The sequence below is a fragment of the Salvelinus fontinalis genome, chromosome 27 (assembly GCF_029448725.1).
Source record: "Salvelinus fontinalis isolate EN_2023a chromosome 27, ASM2944872v1, whole genome shotgun sequence".
Lineage (NCBI taxonomy): Eukaryota > Metazoa > Chordata > Actinopteri > Salmoniformes > Salmonidae > Salvelinus > Salvelinus fontinalis.
The window spans coordinates 6,310,937-6,328,586 of record NC_074691.1 but is presented as its reverse complement, the minus strand read 5'-3'; the positions used below and the strand labels follow the sequence as shown (position 1 = coordinate 6,328,586).

Below are 17,650 nucleotides of genomic sequence, written 5' to 3'. Positions count from 1 at the left end.
AGAGTGATCTCCAGCCTTGTCCTCGTCAACACTCACACCTGTGTTAACGAGAGAATCACTGACATGATGTCAGCTGGTCCTTTTGTGGCTTGGCTGAAATGCAGTGGGAATATTTTTTGGGGATTCAGATAATTTGCATGGCAAAGAGAGACTTTTCAATTAATTGCATTTCATCTGATAACTCTTCATAACATTCTGGAGTATATGCAAATTGCCATCATACAAACTGAGGCAGCAGACTTTGTGAAAATTAATATTTGTGTCATTCTCAAATCTTTTGGCCACGACTGTATATGATCAAGAGTGGGTGTGCTGATTTCCTGGCAGGCTGATCAGATTCAATGGCAGCCTAAGAGGCTGATAAGTCAGGATGCTGCCTTGTAGGCTGTCTGCAAGAATCTTTACCTATGAAACAGCCTGCCAGGAATAAAGCTCACCCTCTGGATCAGATATGTATCTGGCTATAAAGCACTTTGACAGGTAATCTGCCTGCAAGGAGCCTTACCTATGAAACAGCCTACAGGGAAGCATTCTTATTTATTAGCCTCTAGGGTGTTCACCAATAAAATTATAAATTAATTCAAGGTTTATACAAATATGTCCATTCAATAGAGAATTCTGTCAGAAAAACAATAGTCAAACCCCATGTCTCTCCCATATGGTGCAAACGTTACAGACGATTTAGTCTGAGAATTTAGCATGTTTAGAGTGAACGGAATGTCCTCATAGGCATGATCAAAAAGTGGTCACTGGTCAATAGAACTCTGACATGCTGCTCTGCAGCAGAACGGCGCTAACTTTTTGAACGTTAACTGACAACCTAACTAACTAGTGGTTGCAGGTTCATGAGTGAAAACATGGTCATTTTCTAAAGGAATCTGCTGAATACAAAACTAAATAAGGATAAAATATATATTTATTTACAAAGCTAAGAGACTGAATTTCAATATCCACCCTCCGCGAAGACAATCTGTTCCTGTTTTCATTGTGTATTTCTGAGTCTTTCCCTTTAAATCACCATAGAAACAGCCCCTCTCAACAGAGATGAATGCCAATATAGGCAATGAATATAGCCAGTATAGGCCATCACTAGCACCTTAGAGGCTGCTGCCCTATATACATACACTTGAAATCACAGGCCACTTTAATAATGTTTACATATTTTGCACTACTCATCTCATAAGAATATACTGTATTCTATTCTACTGTATTTTAGTCTATGCTGCTCTGACATTACTTTAAATGTATGTGTATTGTTGTTAAATTGTTAGATATTACTTGTTAGATATTACTGCACTGTTGGAGCTAGAATCACAAGCATTTCGCTACACCCGCAAAAAACATCTGCTAAACGTGTATGCACCAATAAAATTTGATTTGATTTGAAAGCCAAGGATCTGGAGGTCAAAATGGCGAAGATATCAAGTTGATTTTGATTAGTCCAACCAGTGAAAACACCTCCAAATAGTACCACTTCACAAACGGCAAATATGGAAGAGCGACGCTGTCTAAACTAGCAACTGGCACAGCAAATTAACGTTCTTATTTCATCGACACTGTCAAGTACAAGTATATTAAGGTTATAATATCTTAGAAAACAATCTAATGATTCATTCTATGTAATTTATAAAGACATAAGGCAAAGAAAACTACATTTTGACATTCATTTCGTAGCACACTCTTGAATTTTTCTCTACATTGTACAGCAGTGAGTAAATGCCCAACAGCCCCTGAGGCTGAAATATGATCTGATCAACCTGTCTGGAATGGAGCTCACCCACAATTAGACAAGTTAACAACCAGCATACATAACAAGCTAGCGTTATTTAACCAGGTACATTGACTGCGAGCACGTTCTCATTTACAGCAACGACCTGGGGAATAGTTACAGGGGAGAGGAGGGGGTGAATGAGCCACTCGTAAACTGGGGATTATTAGGTGACCATGATGGTTTGAGGGCCAGATTGGGAATTTAGCCAGGACACAGAGGTTAACACCCCTACTCTTACAATAAGTGCCACGGGATCTTTAATGACCTCAGAGAGTTAGGACGGACACCTGTTTAACATCCCACCCGAAAGACAGCACCCTACACAGGGCAGTGCCCTGGGGCATTGGGATATTTTTTAGACCAGAGGAAAGAGTGCCTCCTACTGGCCCTCCAACACTACTTCCAGCAGCATCTGGTCTCCCATCCAGGGACTGACCAGGAACAAAGCTGCTTAGCTTCAGAAGCAAGCCGGCAGTGATATGCAGGGTGGTATGCTGCTAGCTAACAAGACTATCTAGCTAACTAGCTAGCACACAATACTAGCCAAATTAGCTGCGATTGGCTGTGGTTTTGGGTGTGCACACAGCCTTGGAGACAGTGCTGCCTGTCGGGCGTGTTCAGGGCTTAATGCCCCACGAGTACATTGCGATAATTGCAAACACGGGGATCCTTGATGAGGTGATTATCGTGCAACTGAACAAGTGCTACTTTTGATTATCTCGTGATCTCGACAAAAACATTTTGTTGTCATGATCACGAGAAAATTGTGATATTTTGTTATGTAGTGATCATGAGAAAAATAAATTGTGATCTCGACATAACAAGGGACATGTAATTTGTATTCATATGCCCTCTTCACTTCCATAGATTCTAGAATATTTCCATGAAAATCTGTCGCCAATTGGATGGAAACCTAGTCATAGTCAGTGTATGTCATCAGAAGCTATTGAACATTTCTGCCAGGTGAATAAACCACTGCCTTCAGATACCATTGATTAATGCTGCCATCTAGCCGATACCTCGGCTAGCTGCTACCCAGGCTATAGCAGCCGAACAGCTCAGCACACGCCCTTTACTCTCCTCATGAAATGTTGGACTTTGACCCAACATAAAATAATAACCATTAGCCAGCCAGGTAAAACGTGTTATTTTCCTCACAACACAACTGCAGCTCCTTCGTAAATTAGGGTCGAGAATGAATGTGATACCAAACAAGGGAATTTATGAGAGCAATAACCTGAAATGTGTAAACACATCCACAACACACACAAAAAGCTTTGACATAATATTAAATATTTCCTAGTCAGTTAATAAAATATGATAATTTTTGAAGTTGAGGTTTTAGTAAATGGCTAATTCAGCTTGTACAGTATCGACCCCGCATCTTTCCAACATTTTCTTCTCAGCGCTCCCATACGTCACAGTTTGTAGGCGGGGAGGATGAGTTGACGAACAGTGAGGAAACCACCCTGACGTGCTGTTTTTCTGGTCCACTAAAATGGCTGTTGTCGAGGATGGGGAATAAATAGCCTGTGAGCCTTTACACGCATATAAATTGAGGATTGAGACGACAACACCGAAGTGTGGAGCATTTATATACATTTTACTCCAGAGGTATGTGACTGAGAATCGCCATTTCTCACGTATGAGCATCAAAATGCGTCCTCCTTTGATCGATGCCGTTCTATTGACAGCTCTAGCAGGTCAGAATGTTCTCTTGTTTGAGATCTGGCCGTTTAGCAAATGTCATATTCGCTATCAAACAAATGTTATCAACTAATTATGGTCATTGACATTTATTAAAAATACAGCAATCAATAATGGTCGCAGTCAGGAACGAAAAGCTAACTATTTATTTTATTTTAGAAGATGTTAGCGCGAGAGCGCGCTAAGCTACCATTCGATGGTTTAGGTAGCTAACGTTAACATTCGATAGGGATAAATAGATACACTCGATCTAAATGTTGTTGGAAATTGAAATTAGCTAGCCCCTATTGGTCGAACGAGTCATTTTTGAAACATCCTGATTGATGATGATGATGATGAGTTTAGTAGCCGGATGCATCGTATCAATACAACCAGTGGTGTCGCACATAAACAGTGCATCATTTATGTAAATCTGTAATTTCAAAACCTTGCATTATTATTTTAAAGTTATTTTGAGGTACCATCCAAGCTTATGTAATTTCTCTACTTTGCAGTACTTTTGCTTTCGGGACAGAGAAGCACAAAACATAAATAGATACAGCATAGTCTCAACATACAGAAACAATGCAGTAGGTTAAACGTTCAATATTCATATTTATAGATTAGCCTGGCTGCGTTCACATCAGCCAATTCTGATCTTTTTTCGACTATTTGGTCTTTTGACCAATCACATCAGATCTTTTCACATCAGATCTTTTTGTGAGCTGAATTGATTGCTCAAAAGACCAATAAGTAACATTTTTTGAATCAGAATTGGGCTGCCAGTTTAAAAGCAGCCATATTCCTTCTATATTCTTCAGGGGTCTCATTTAGAGCACCAATCAATGTCAATTAAAATCTGCGTTTTAAACCATTTCACCTGTATTTTATATTGAAAATCAAGTGTGTTTTTTTTTTTCCATCATAGAGGGATCAGGGGTACGCAACTATATTTGTACTTCACATAACATGCAACACATTCTGCAGAAAATGGCTTCGTTTTTATCAGATGACAACACAATTTGGCTATCAGCCACAAATACATTTGCTTACAGTGAAAAAGCAAGGTCTTTTTTGATCATAGAAAGAAAATAGGCAGCTACATTTCCTAATGCTTTTAAGTTAATCATCCATTTTACCAGAAAAATGTAGGCTAGACTGAGAAAAGTAGCGAGAGAGAAGTGCAGCAAGATATTTCTTATGCATTTAATCATTTTCTTTGCTTGAAAACGCATAATTCTGCTTTTAACACAACCCCTGATCCTCTGCATACCACAGATACTGTACTATGTTTTACATATTCCATTTAGGGTTATAGTGTAACGATGTGTGCTGAGAGTCGGGAAGCAAGTTCAGGGAGTGCGTGTTTGAATAAATAAACGCAACATAATACAAAACAAGAAACACTAACATCACACAGACATAATACAGAAACAATAACGCCTGGGGAAGGAACCGAAGGGACTGACATATATAGGGAAGGTAATCAGGGAGATGATGGAGTCCAGATGAGTCTGAAGACACGCAGGTGCGCGTAACGATGGCGACAGGTGTGCGCCATAACGAGCAGCCTTGTGACCTAGAGGGAGCACACGTGACATATAGGCTATTTGTTGTTTACCACAGATAGACAGGAAGGTCTTAACGGTTCAAACCATCCTCACAACTAGGCCTACATCATAGTATTGAAGTTACCAACCGATGATGTAATAAGGGCTTTATAAAATACATTTGATTGATTGGTATTATACTCTCTAGGTCAGTGGTACCACTGGCCTATATTTGGCCTGTTTTCTCCACTGTGCTATGTCCTCTGAGCATGTGCCAGAGAGGCTGAGTGGTATCTCATCCTCATACATAATTCAATATCAGCAGCCACAGCCAGGGAGAATAGCCTAGTAAATAAGTCTAGCCAGGACCGCCGTATGAGGAGACAAAAGTTACAGAGCGAAACGAGAGTAGCCAAAAATAACACACAGAGAACAGTAGGCCTGTTATTCCCAGATTGCACGGTTGTAACAGTGTAATAATTGCGCCTTGTCTTCTGTCTGTGTGCGACAGCCAACAGGTTAATGGTATTGGCAGCAATGCAGCACACAGTGATGTGTTTTGATGTTTTTCTGGCTGCCTTGCCTCCATTTTCTATTCTTTGTGGCTGCTTTCAGCTGTTGTGTTACTGTTACTGCAACAGGGTGTTGTGTGGTGGAATGCTGGAGGGTGTTTGTGTGTGAGAATGCTGGAGGGCTTGTGCTGTGCTCTCTCTGTGGTGATGGAAGGAATGCTTTCTTTACTGGCTGTCAGCCTGCCAACAGGGCCAGGCTGGTTAATCTAGACATTGTTTCATGTCATACAGAATGGGTTTATTTTTGAGCCTTGATTAAGTGCGCCCTGCCGTGCATGTTAAGGTTATATTGTACACTGTAGGCTTGGCTGGCTGAATTGTAAGCTAAATTGTCTGTATTTGTCTGTATTGTGTCGGATAGGAATATAGTTAGTGTAATAAAACTGACCAGTTTTATGGAGAGAGTACATTATGGATAACACGAATAACCGTGTAACGACGGTTATGGATGAAGACCATCATGAAAAGAAAAGAAACATTATAACCCTTAAAAAATAAGATGTTGACTGCAAAAATTCGCTAATTGACATAAGAAAAAAAAGCTAATTGATGTCAATTTGATATAAGCTGTACTCATCTAGACATGACTGCAGTGAGGAGCAGAGGAGAGGTGACCGCTATTCGAACGGTTATTACGGAGACCGCTGTCATTTGGCTGGCCAATTTACCGTCATCCAGAATTCGATGACCGTCACAGCCCTAATAATGCATGATGATTAATAAAGTTGTTTTAGTGGTTAGGCCAGGAAGATAAATCACTTAGGCCTGTTGCCTACCTAGCCTAATGTCTTCCCCAAAGAGCCTGTGAATAGGGTAGGTAAGTTGTGAACATGCACTGTTGGTTTTCATTTATATATTTTGGGGTTGTAATATTTTCTATGCCATTGGTGTGTTACCCGTGAATTTCTAGTATGACCTAGGCTACTGTATATATTTTTTCTATGCCAAAAATGAATGTATAATAACATTGTAATAACACTCAATGTAGCCCAGGTCTAATAACGGCACATGCTTTGAGAAAACAAAAAAACTAAATTTAGACTAGCTGCCATTTTGTGTGCCGGTAAAATAGGAAGAAGACTGTATGCATTGCCAAGCAGAGGGTATTCTCGGAGTGAGAAAATAAATTCATGGCAGATGATGATAGCAGCCAGGAAAACTTGAATAAACCAAGCAAACATCTCTTTCAACTCTTCCTGCTGTGACTGCCTGGGTGAAAATCCTGTCACCAAAGTAGTGAGTGAGTGGTCTTGAGTCTCTGAGTGTGATATTGCTTGCATCTGTCAGGAGATAGCTAGGCCTGGGCCAGGTAGCACTGGAGTGAGTCGACCCACTGGCTGTCTGCCAGGGTCAGATAACTAGGCTATGTGCTCTGTTATATCTCCATCTCACATGGTCACCACCCACCATAGAATTAGATTGAATAGAATGGGGCTCCCCGTGGTCAGCGGATCCAAGCACGTTCTATTAATTATATTTCTATGGTCACTGTTTCACACAGCTTTCTATATAAAAATGTAGATATAGTCTTCCCTTTTATAAATGAAAGGTAGCCTATAACAAGTGAGGGGAAAAGCATGTACGTTGCTTTTATTGGTGCTAAGCTGTATATTGTGTTTATTACATTTTTGTTAGCTTCCCATGACTAGTATCCTGTCTTTCTGCCACAGAACTAGAATGAGTAGAACAGGGGTTCCCATTGGAGTCAATTATACCATAATGAGTGGTTTGGCAGCCTTTTTGAGTGTACGCATTGAAGTGAGGCGGTTTATTTCTATGATCTCTCACCATGAAGGAGAAGTAGCTGCAGCCATGGACACCACCACCTCCATCAAGATGACCACTCTGGCCATCCAGAACCTCTTCAGCTACGTGGAGGAGGAGAACCTGGCAGCACTCAAGGCCCACCTGGACAAGTTCAAGGAGGTGGACGGCAGGAGTGACGTGAGTATCCTCATACTATCTAAAAGGCCTACAGGTCTACTAATCTAGCTATAGTTATTATATATAGGCTGTGTTCTAAATGGCACCCTATCACCTTATAGTGTGCTACTTTTGACCAGAGTTCTATGGGTCCTACTCAAAAGTAGTGCCCTATACAGAATATGGTTCCATTTGGGAAACACAGTCTAATAAAGGTAGTCTAATGAAGATGGGGTCTATTACTGTATAAAGAGAGATCATTCATTGTGTTAGGTCTTTCTAATTGCTTGCCTTTGTCCCCTCCCTAACAGAATGGGCAGACACCCCTGATGCTGGCTTCAGAGCAGGGCAGTATTGAGATAGTACAGGAGCTCATCAGGAGAGGAGCCAATGTTAACCTGGACGATGTGGTGAGTAGGAGAGCTCAATGGATAAACACACACACACGTTCATTTCAAGGCCGACATGAATACATTCAGTTCAGTATGACAATCATTGGGAATGTGCCAATCACTGAACTTTGCCGGAGGTCTCCATAGTAACGGTAGTCATGGTCGTCTCCCTGTTTCCATGGTGACCGGTATGATGTGATGTGGTATTCTCCTTTCCTCAGGACTGCTGGTCTGCTCTGATCTGTGCTGCTAAGGAGGGCCATGTAGATGTGGTGAAGGAGCTGCTAGACAGCAGTGCTTACATGGAACACAGAGACATGGTGAGACACTCAGTCAGTTCAACTGGCCACAATCAGTAATAACTGTAATGTGTTGGTGATCGTATAAACTTGAGTTGTATGCTTGTTCAGTCCACCGCAGTTAGTACTTTCAATAAAAACACAGAGTTTTTAGTCTTTGTTTCCATTGAACATGCCATAGAAATAAAGGCCTTTTAATTAATTATATGAAGAGTGCCTTGGTCCTCCTTTCTTTTTGATGACCAATTTACCCCTCTTACCAAAGAGCACCTTCTGTCTACCAACATCCACTATTGTGTACTAGAGGTCGACCGATTATGATTTTTCAACGCCAATACGGATTATTGGAGGACCAAATAAAGCCAAGACCAATTAATCGGCCGATTAATATTTTTGTACATTTTATATATATAAAAAAATATAACATTTTTAAAAATAAATGTATGTATATATATTTGTAATAATGACAATTACAACAATACTGAATGAACACTTTTATTTTAACTTAATATAATGCATAAATAAAATCAATTTAGTCTCAAATAAATAATGTAACATGTTCAATTTGGTTTAAATAATGCAAAAACACAGTGTTGGAGAAGAAAGTAAAAGTGCAATATGTGCCATGTAAAAAAGCTAACGTTTAAGTTCCTTGCTCAGAACATGAGAACATATGAAAGCTGGTGGTTCCTTTTAACATTAGTCTTCAATATTCCCAGTTAAGACGTTTTAGGTTGCAGTTATTATAGGACTATTTCTCTCTATACCATGTGTATTTCATATACCTTTGACTATTGGATGTTCTTATAGGCACTATAGTATTGCCAGCCTAATCTCGGGAGTTGATAGGCTTGAAGTCATAAACAGCGCTGTGCTTCAAGCATTGCGAAGAGCTGCTGGCAAACGCAGGAAAGTGCTGTTTGAATGAATGCTTACGAGCCTGCTGCTGCCTACCACCGCTCAGTCAGACTGCTCTATCAAATATCAAATCATAAACTTAATTATAATATAATAAGCATACAGAAATATGAGCCTTAGGTCATTAATATGGTCAAATCTGGAAACTATCATTTCAAAAACAAAACATTTATTCTTTCAGTGAAATACGAAACCGTTACGTATTTTATCGAACGGGTGGCAACCCTAAGTCTAAATATTGCTGTTACATTGCACAACATTCAATGTTATGTCATAATTATGTAAAATTCTGGCAAATTAATTACGGTCTTTTTTAGGATGAAATGGTCTTCACTCAGTTCGCAACGAGCCAGGCGGCCCAAACTGCTGCATATACCCTGACTCTGCTTGCACTGAGCGCAAGAGAAGTGACACAATTTCCCTAGTTAATATTGCCTGCTAACATTAATTTTTTAAACTACAGTTGATGTCACGACTTCTGCCGAAGTCAGCCCCTCTCCTTGTTCGGGTGGCGTTCGGCGATCGACGTCACCTGCTTTCTAGCCATCGCCGCTCCATTTTTCGTATATCCATTTGTCTTGTCTTGTTTCCATACACACCTGGTTTTCATTTCCACAATTAAGCTACTTGTATTGAACCTTCTGTTTCCCATCATGTTTTGTGTGTAATTGTTTTCATGTTAGGTGGTGTTAGTTTACGCGCTCTACTTTTATGTTCCGTTTTTTGAGCGCGTTTGATTCATGTAGTGCTCTCGTTTTTTGGAACTATAATAAAAGTGTGCCTTTTCGTTATAATCTGCTCTCCTGCACTTGAAGTCAGAAGTTTACATACACTTAGGTTGGAGTCATTAAAACTCGTTTTTCAACCCCTCCATACATTTCTTGTTAACAAACTATAGTTTTGGCAAGTCGGTTAGGACGTCTACTTTGTGCATGACACAAGTCATTTTTCCAACAATTATTAATTCACTGTATCACAATTCCAGTGGGTCAGAAGTTTACATCACTAAATTGACTGTGCCTTTAAACAGCTTGGAAAATTCCAGAAAATTATCTCATGGCTTTAGAAGCTCCTGATAGGCTAAATGACATCATTTGAATCAATTGGAGGTATACCCGTGGATGAATTTCAAGGCCTACCTTCAAACTCAGTGCCTCTTTGCTTGACATCATGGGAAAATCAAAAGAAATCAGCCAAGGCCAGCCAAGAACTGTAGACCTCCACAAGTCTGGTTCATCCTTGGGAGCAATTTCCAAACGCCTGAAGGTACCACGTTCATCTGTACAAACAATAGTACGCAAGTATAAACACCATGGGACCACGGCAGCCGTCATACTGCTCAGGAAGGAGATGCGTTCTGTCTCCAATAGATGAACGTACTTTGGTGCGAAAAGTGCAAATCAATCCCAGAATAACAGCAAAGGACCTTGTGAAGATGCTGGAGGAAAAAGGTACAAAAGTATCTATATATGAATTGCACCATTCCAATATAGACATAACCTGAAAGGCCGCTCAGCAAGGAAGAAGCCACTACTCCAAAACCGCCATAAAAAAAGCCAGACTACAGTTTACAACTGCACATGGGGACAAAGTTTGTACTTTTTGGAGAAATGTCCTCTGGTCTGATGAAACAGAAATAGAACTGTTTGGCCATAATGACCATCAATATGATTGGAGGAAAAATGGGGAGGCTTGCAAGCTGAAGAACACCATCCCAACCGCGAAGCACGGGGGTGGCAGCATCATGTTGTGGGGGTGCTTTGCTGCAGGAGGGATTGGTGCACTTCATAAAATAGATGGCATCATGAGGGGGGAAATTATGTGGATATATTGAAGCAACATCTCAGTCAGGAAGTTAAAGCTTGGTCGCAAATGGGTCTTCCAAATGGACAATGGACAAACCCCAAGCATACTTCCAAAGTTGTGGCAAAATGGCTTAAGGACAACCAAGTCAAGGTATTGGAGTGGCCATCACAAACAAAGCCCTGACCTCAATCCTATAGAACATTTGTGGGCAGAACTGAAAATGTGTGTTCGAGCAAGGAGGCCTACATACCTGACTCAGTTACACCAGCTCTGTCAGGAGGAATGGGCCAAAATTCACCCAACTTATTGTGGGAAGCTTGTGGAAGGCTACCCAAAAAGTTTGACTCAAGTTAAACAATTTAAAGGCAATGCTACCAAATACTAATGGAGTGTATGTAAACTTCTGACCTACTGGGATTGTGATGAAAGAAATAAAAGCTGAAATAAATCATTCTCTACTATTATTCTGACATTTCACGTTCTTATGGTTAGGTACATTGGTGTAACGATTGTGTTTTATTTGCGAAAGCGCTTTTGTTAAATCATCACCCGTTTGGTAAAGTAGGCTGTGATTCGATGAATCTAATTGATTATATGCAATGCAGGACAAGCTAGTTAAACTAGTAATATCGTCAACCATGTGTAGATAACTAGTGATTATGTTAAGATTGATTGTTTTTTATAAGATAAGTTTAATGCTAGCTAGCAACTTACCTTGGCTCCTTGCTGCACTCGCGTAACAGGAGGTCAGCCTGCCACGCAGTCTCCTCGTGGATTGCAGTGTAATCGGCGTCCAAAAATGCTGATTACCAATTGTTATGAAAACTTGAAATCGGCCCTAATTAATCGGCCATGCTGATTAATCGGTCGGCCTCTGTTGTGTACCTTAGCAGCACTCCCCTTCTTTTTTCTACACAAACACAGATCTATTTTATGTACATGCTTTCCAATGTACAGGCTAGGTTTGTAATGTTTTTGTGTTAAAGCCCTAAAGGTACTGTAATGTGTGCAGGAGAATGTTTTTGTACAGCAATTGAGGTTGTGTGTTTGGTGTTCTGCAGGGAGGCTGGACGGCCCTGATGTGGACTGCCTACAAGGGCCGCGTGGAGGTAACCAAGGTTCTCCTTGACAACGGAGCCAACCCCAACACTACTGGACAGGTGAGCAGTCATCATGACCCGTCTCAGACATTTTACATTTTAGTCATTTAGCAAATGATCTTCTCCAGAGCAACCTACTGTTAGTTGTCCCGTTTGGCTCAGTTGGTAGAGCATGGCATGGTTGTGGGTTTGATTCGCACGGGGGACCTGTATGAAAATTAATGCACTCATTACTGTATAAGTCACTCTGGATAAGAGCGTCTGCAAAAAATGACTAAAATGTCAAATGCATTCATCTTAAGATAGCTAGGTGAGACAATCACAGTCGTAGTAACTACATCTTTCCTCAATAATGAATATAAAACATACCAAATAACACAGCAGAAACCAAAGGCGGTGGTGGGGCTCAGGAGGCATGCGTCCATCTTGTTACCCATAACTTCCAATGTATCAAGACTCCATTACCCCCATGCTCCTGGAAACAACCACACCTCTAATTCATGGCTATTCCACATGTATTATACACATATTTATATTATATTTATTTATGTATTATACATAGGGTAATACATCCAAAAGTAGTGCACTGTGTAGGGAATAGGGTGCCATTTGGGACTCACACTAATTATCTTTCTCGCTCTCTCTCTGCCATCAGCAATACAGTGTGTACCCCATCATCTGGGCAGCAGGCAGAGGTCATGCTGAGATCGTCCAGGTCCTGCTGGAAAATGGAGCCAAGGTCAACTGCTCTGACAAGGCGAGACAACAGATTGGGCAGCATGGCTGGGCAATGCCAACCTTTGGGTTAGTGGTGGCCCAGTTTGGCCAGAAATAGTGACCTGTGCCAGTATTGATAACCGTGTGTGTGTGTGTGTGTGTGTGTGTGTGTGTGTGTGTGTGTGTGTGTGTGTGTGTGTGTGTGTGGTGTGTGTGTGTGTCTTTCCCTCTCTCAGTACGGCACTACCCCTCTGATCTGGGCAGCCAGGAAGGGCCATTTTGACTGTGTGATGCACCTGCTGGAGAACGGAGCCGATGTCGACCAGGAGGGGGCGGTATGTCTGCAATCTACACCAGTGGTCACCAACCTTTTCTGAGTCAAAATGCATGCCGGTCTACCGCTCTGATTTTTTATTAACATGACTTAAAAAACGTAAGCCTATGCAACATTAACCAATTAAAAACAGTTCTGTAGCGATGAGGTTTGTGCAGTAAGCTATAGGCCCAAAACATTATCGCTGCATATTGGCTTTGAATTTACCTGCAATGCATTGCATTGTTGTTCAGGACATTTTTTATAATTATATTTCAAAATTTGATGTAGGCTGTGTGATCACACTGGTAATAGATACATTGTTGTATTACTTGTGAGGCACAGCTGAGTGAGCATACATTTAAATAATTAGCTTTTTATTTTACTGGGCTGATGGTGCCTGCATCTGATGGTCAGTCTCAGCGGAGGGAGAGAGCAGCAGACTGAGGGTCCGTCTCTCAACATCCCTCCGGTCTACACCTCTCACTGTTTTATCGTCTGTTTTAAAGTCCTAGAGAAAGGCTTTGTACATCAAGCGTAGTTACTTTGGATTGATTTACTATCATCGTAATCACACGGCTCTCTCTACTCCTCTCCTCATGCTATTCCTTTCCTGTCCTCCTCTGTCTCTTTTTTCTCCCTTTGTTCTGTTCCCCCCCCCTCTCTCTTTCCACTGTTCCCTCATTCCCTCCCTCCCTCTCTCCATCCCACTCCACGTAGAACTCGATGACAGCTCTGATTGTGGCAGTGAAGGGAGGTTTCACTGAGGTGGTGAAGGAGCTTCTGAAGAGGAACCCTAACGTGAACATGACGGAAAAGGACGGAAACACAGCCCTGATGATCGCTGCCAAGGAGGGCTACACTGAGATAGTACAGGACCTGCTGGACGCTGGCACCTACGTCAACATACCAGACAGGGTGGGCAAAGGAGCACACGCAGACACACATTTTGTATTATAGGTGCTGTATTGAGATGTGGATGTAGTGTGTATGCTGTATGGTGACCTATTGTGTGTGTGTGTGTGTGTGTGTATGTGTTGTACAGAGTGGAGACACGGTGCTTATCGGGGCAGTGAGAGGAGGCCATGTGGAGATAGTGAGGGCTCTGCTGCACAAATACGCTGATATCGACATCAGAGGACAGGTAATGAGTCTGACACCTGGCTACTTCAGATAAGACACATATCGTGCATCCAAAATTGCACCCTGTATCCTATATCAGAGGTTCTTCAACTTTTTCAGCCTGGAACCCAAATGAGAAATTCTGTGTTTTTCAGGGACCCAAGCTTATGAAAACATGCAACTATACGTAAATATTGGTACATTACATTGCTCTTATGCCTAAAACAAATGCAATGTAGATAGAAACACATAACAATAAAATACCCATATAAATAGCTTATCATGTTTATTTTTCCCATTTAAAAACTCTTATTTATCTGTCTCGGTTGGAACTGTTGCTGTTAAAATACAAGAAAGCATTATCAATCTGAACTGGAATAAACTGATTGATCACATCACACAGATGTATAACAGAACACACACACACAGGCTGAGTTGCTGATAGTGCAACCCTAAGTAACAGTACAGATGAAAAATGGTCAGGCCTACTGTACATCTTACTGTATAAATGATTGTTGAAAAAAAAGTCTAGGTTGGAACTGTGACTGTTAAAATACAATCATTTTTATTTTGAACTGGAATAAACTGATTGATCACATCACACAGATGTAGACCAGAAAACACACACAGTCCTAATGAGAGGTGTGTGGCTGGTTGAAGTTTTCAACAAGCAGGTCTATTCTGGGCTCTGTTTTTGACAGTGCAACCCAGAGGTCATGCTCAGCATTGAGTCTGTTTCTGTACTTGTTTTTTAAGTACGTCAGAGTTGAGAACCCTGACTCACATCGGTATGTGGTGCCAAACTGGACCAGAACATCTACTGCTTTCTCAGTCAGTCAGGAGACCACTTTTTGCTGTAGATGAGCAACCCAGAACTGTGTGACTGAGTGTGTTTGCCTCAAAAAGCATCTCGCTTCAATCAGTTTGTTCCAGTTCAGAATGAAAAGGGTTACTTGTATTTTAACAGCAACAGTTCCAACCTAGACTTGTTTTCCACAATCATCTCTACAGTAATATGTACTGTAGGTACTGTTACTTAGGGTTGCACTATCAGTATCTAGCTAGCTTGCTTTGGCTAAAGTTGACGTTAGCTAGCTAGCTGTTAGCTGTGTACAAGGGGATTGTTTCAGAGAGAAACTCACATCGACTACTGTCAGAGATGATACTCCCTTATTTCTGCTTATCATCACCTGTTATAAAATGACAACAATGCCTTGCTGACTGACTTACTCTTCCACCGTCGAAGCACTGTTTCCTGAAGTATTCTGCCCTGTTCTGAAAGAACTCCCTGGGTTTAACTTCATGCTGTGGATGTTTGGTCAGGGTGTGTCATTTAATTTGTTCATTTTTGAGAGACTCATTACGAAGCACTTCCTCGCACAAGACACATTGTGGGCGCTCTTCGTTATGTCTCAAAATGTGTGCGAAACCAAGAGAGAGAACTATTTGCTTTTCGTGACGATTGAGCTCGGTCAGAACTTGTGGCTAGCTTGAGTCCATTCGATGGCGAGTGGGAATGACAAGTCAGTGGCCGACAGCGCATCGTCTAGTGCTGAACGACAACGCGGCGTCGTGTGGGTCGCCGAGTGATCTTCAAGAAATCTGCCGAGAAAAAAGATCCGGCAAACCAGGAAGCATACGCACTCTCCCTCCCACTCGCGCTGCTGCCAAACTGACCAGAGACACAGCTGCTAAGCAGAGAGTGCACTGAATGGAGAGCGCCGTTGCACTTGGCCAAATCAATTCCAGTAATTCATAAAATAATTAGACATTTACTCTGACACGTCGCGACCCAAACCCACACTTAAAGAAAGGCTGCCCTGTGTAGTGGACTACTGTTGACCAGGGTCCATAGGGAATCCGGAATCCGGTCAACAGGAGTGCACTATTTAGGGGATGGTACTCCATATGGGATGGAGACACACAGTACTACATTATAGGAGAAGGTACATACAATTCACCTCAACTGCCTTACAACAATACATTTTGACCTCTTGTAGGATAACAAGACAGCCCTGTACTGGGCTGTGGAGAAAGGCAACGCCACCATGGTGAGAGATATCCTTCAGTGCAACCCCGACACAGAGACCTGCACCAAGGTAAGAGGCAACAACCATATTTCACTATGTGACAACCCGGGCACATACACAGCCACCTACTGTAGTCACTGTTCTCCAAACCATAATCATGTGTTTTTTTGTCTCAGGATTCAGAGAGCCCTCTGATCAAGGCCATTAAGATGAGGAATATTGACATAGTGGAGCTTCTGCTCGACAAAGGAGCCAAGGTGTCAGCTGTGGATAAGGTACAAGATATTTAGCCATTTAACCTTTATTAAACCTAGCATCCGAACGACCTGTACAATAATCTATCGCCGTCCATATGTAATGTATAATAAACCATATACATGGCACACAGAATGTCAAAAAGACACAAGTTATGTAGATATAAGTCTGATCCTACCTGTCTCCCGTTAGAGAGGTGACACCCCTCTCCACATCGCCATACGTGGCCGGAGCCGCAGGCTGGCGGAGCTCCTCCTCCGTAACCCGAAAGATGGCCGCCTGCTGTACCGGCCCAACAAGGCCGGCGAGACGCCCTACAACATCGACTGCAGCCACCAGAAGAGCATCCTCACCCAGATCTTTGGAGCCCGTGAGTATCCTTTCTCTCCGGATGCTCGGTCAGTGACTTTCGACGGTGAAAATCTAGTAGAATACCATAAAGGACGTTACCTGTGTGATGGAGTCGATAAGACTGGGAGTCACATTTTAGCCACTGTTCTCTGACAATATTACTTATATACACATTGTGGACTTGTAACCAAATAAACTGCAAATAATGTAGAGCTGTAAGTAACCTCATTCCATCTGTCTGTGTCCCCTCCAAGGCCACCTGTCCCCTGCTGAGTCTGACGGAGACATGCTGGGTTATGACCTGTACAGCAGTGCCCTGGCAGACATCCTCAGTGAGCCCACCATGCAGCCACCCATCTGTGTGGGCTTGTACGCCCAGTGGGGCAGCGGCAAGTCCTTCCTGCTCAAGAAACTGGAAGGTAAGGAACTAAAACAGAATTAAGAGTATTCATTATTTTTTTTACCCCCTTTTTCTCCCCATTTTCATCGTATCCAATTGTTAGTAGTTACTGTCTTGTCTCATCGCTGCAACTCCTGTACGGACTCGGGAGAGGCGAAGGTCGAGAGCCAAGCGTCCTCCGAAACACAACCCAACCAAGCCGCACTGCTTATTAACAGCGCGTATCCAACCCGGAAGCCAGCCTCACCAATGTGTCGGAGAAAACACCGTACACCTAGCGACCTGGTCAGCGTGCACTGCGCCCGGCCCGCCACAGGAGTTGCTAGTGCACGATGAGACAAGGATATCCCTGCCGGCCAAACCCTCCCTAACCCGGACGACGCTGGGCCAATTGTGCGCCGCCCCATGGGCCTCCCGGTCGCGGCCGGCTGCGACAGAGCCTGGG

General features: G+C 42.2%; 1 protein-coding gene across 6 annotated transcripts in view; it reads left to right on the top strand.

Annotated features, from left to right (window-relative positions):
• Nucleotides 1-3,198: 3,198 nt before the first annotated feature.
• The window catches only part of kidins220b (kinase D-interacting substrate 220b), a 42,027-nt gene continuing 27,575 nt past the window's right edge, over nucleotides 3,199-17,650 (top strand). For 4 of the 6 annotated variants that reach the window (XM_055884474.1, XM_055884470.1, XM_055884471.1 and 1 more), the window contains exons 1-13: nucleotides 3,199-3,385; nucleotides 7,375-7,523; nucleotides 7,814-7,912; nucleotides 8,116-8,214; nucleotides 11,979-12,077; nucleotides 12,673-12,774; nucleotides 12,971-13,069; nucleotides 13,768-13,965; nucleotides 14,093-14,191; nucleotides 16,170-16,268; nucleotides 16,376-16,474; nucleotides 16,647-16,824; nucleotides 17,060-17,224. In XM_055884474.1, the coding sequence (XP_055740449.1) occupies nucleotides 7,392-7,523; nucleotides 7,814-7,912; nucleotides 8,116-8,214; nucleotides 11,979-12,077; nucleotides 12,673-12,774; nucleotides 12,971-13,069; nucleotides 13,768-13,965; nucleotides 14,093-14,191; nucleotides 16,170-16,268; nucleotides 16,376-16,474; nucleotides 16,647-16,824; nucleotides 17,060-17,224 (1,468 nt within the window). In that variant the 5' untranslated portion in view covers nucleotides 3,199-3,385; nucleotides 7,375-7,391. The remainder of the gene's footprint in view (nucleotides 3,386-7,374; nucleotides 7,524-7,813; nucleotides 7,913-8,115; nucleotides 8,215-11,978; nucleotides 12,078-12,672; nucleotides 12,775-12,970; nucleotides 13,070-13,767; nucleotides 13,966-14,092; nucleotides 14,192-16,169; nucleotides 16,269-16,375; nucleotides 16,475-16,646; nucleotides 16,825-17,059; nucleotides 17,225-17,650) is intronic. The other 2 variants (XM_055884473.1, XM_055884472.1) reach the window with 1 other exon arrangement.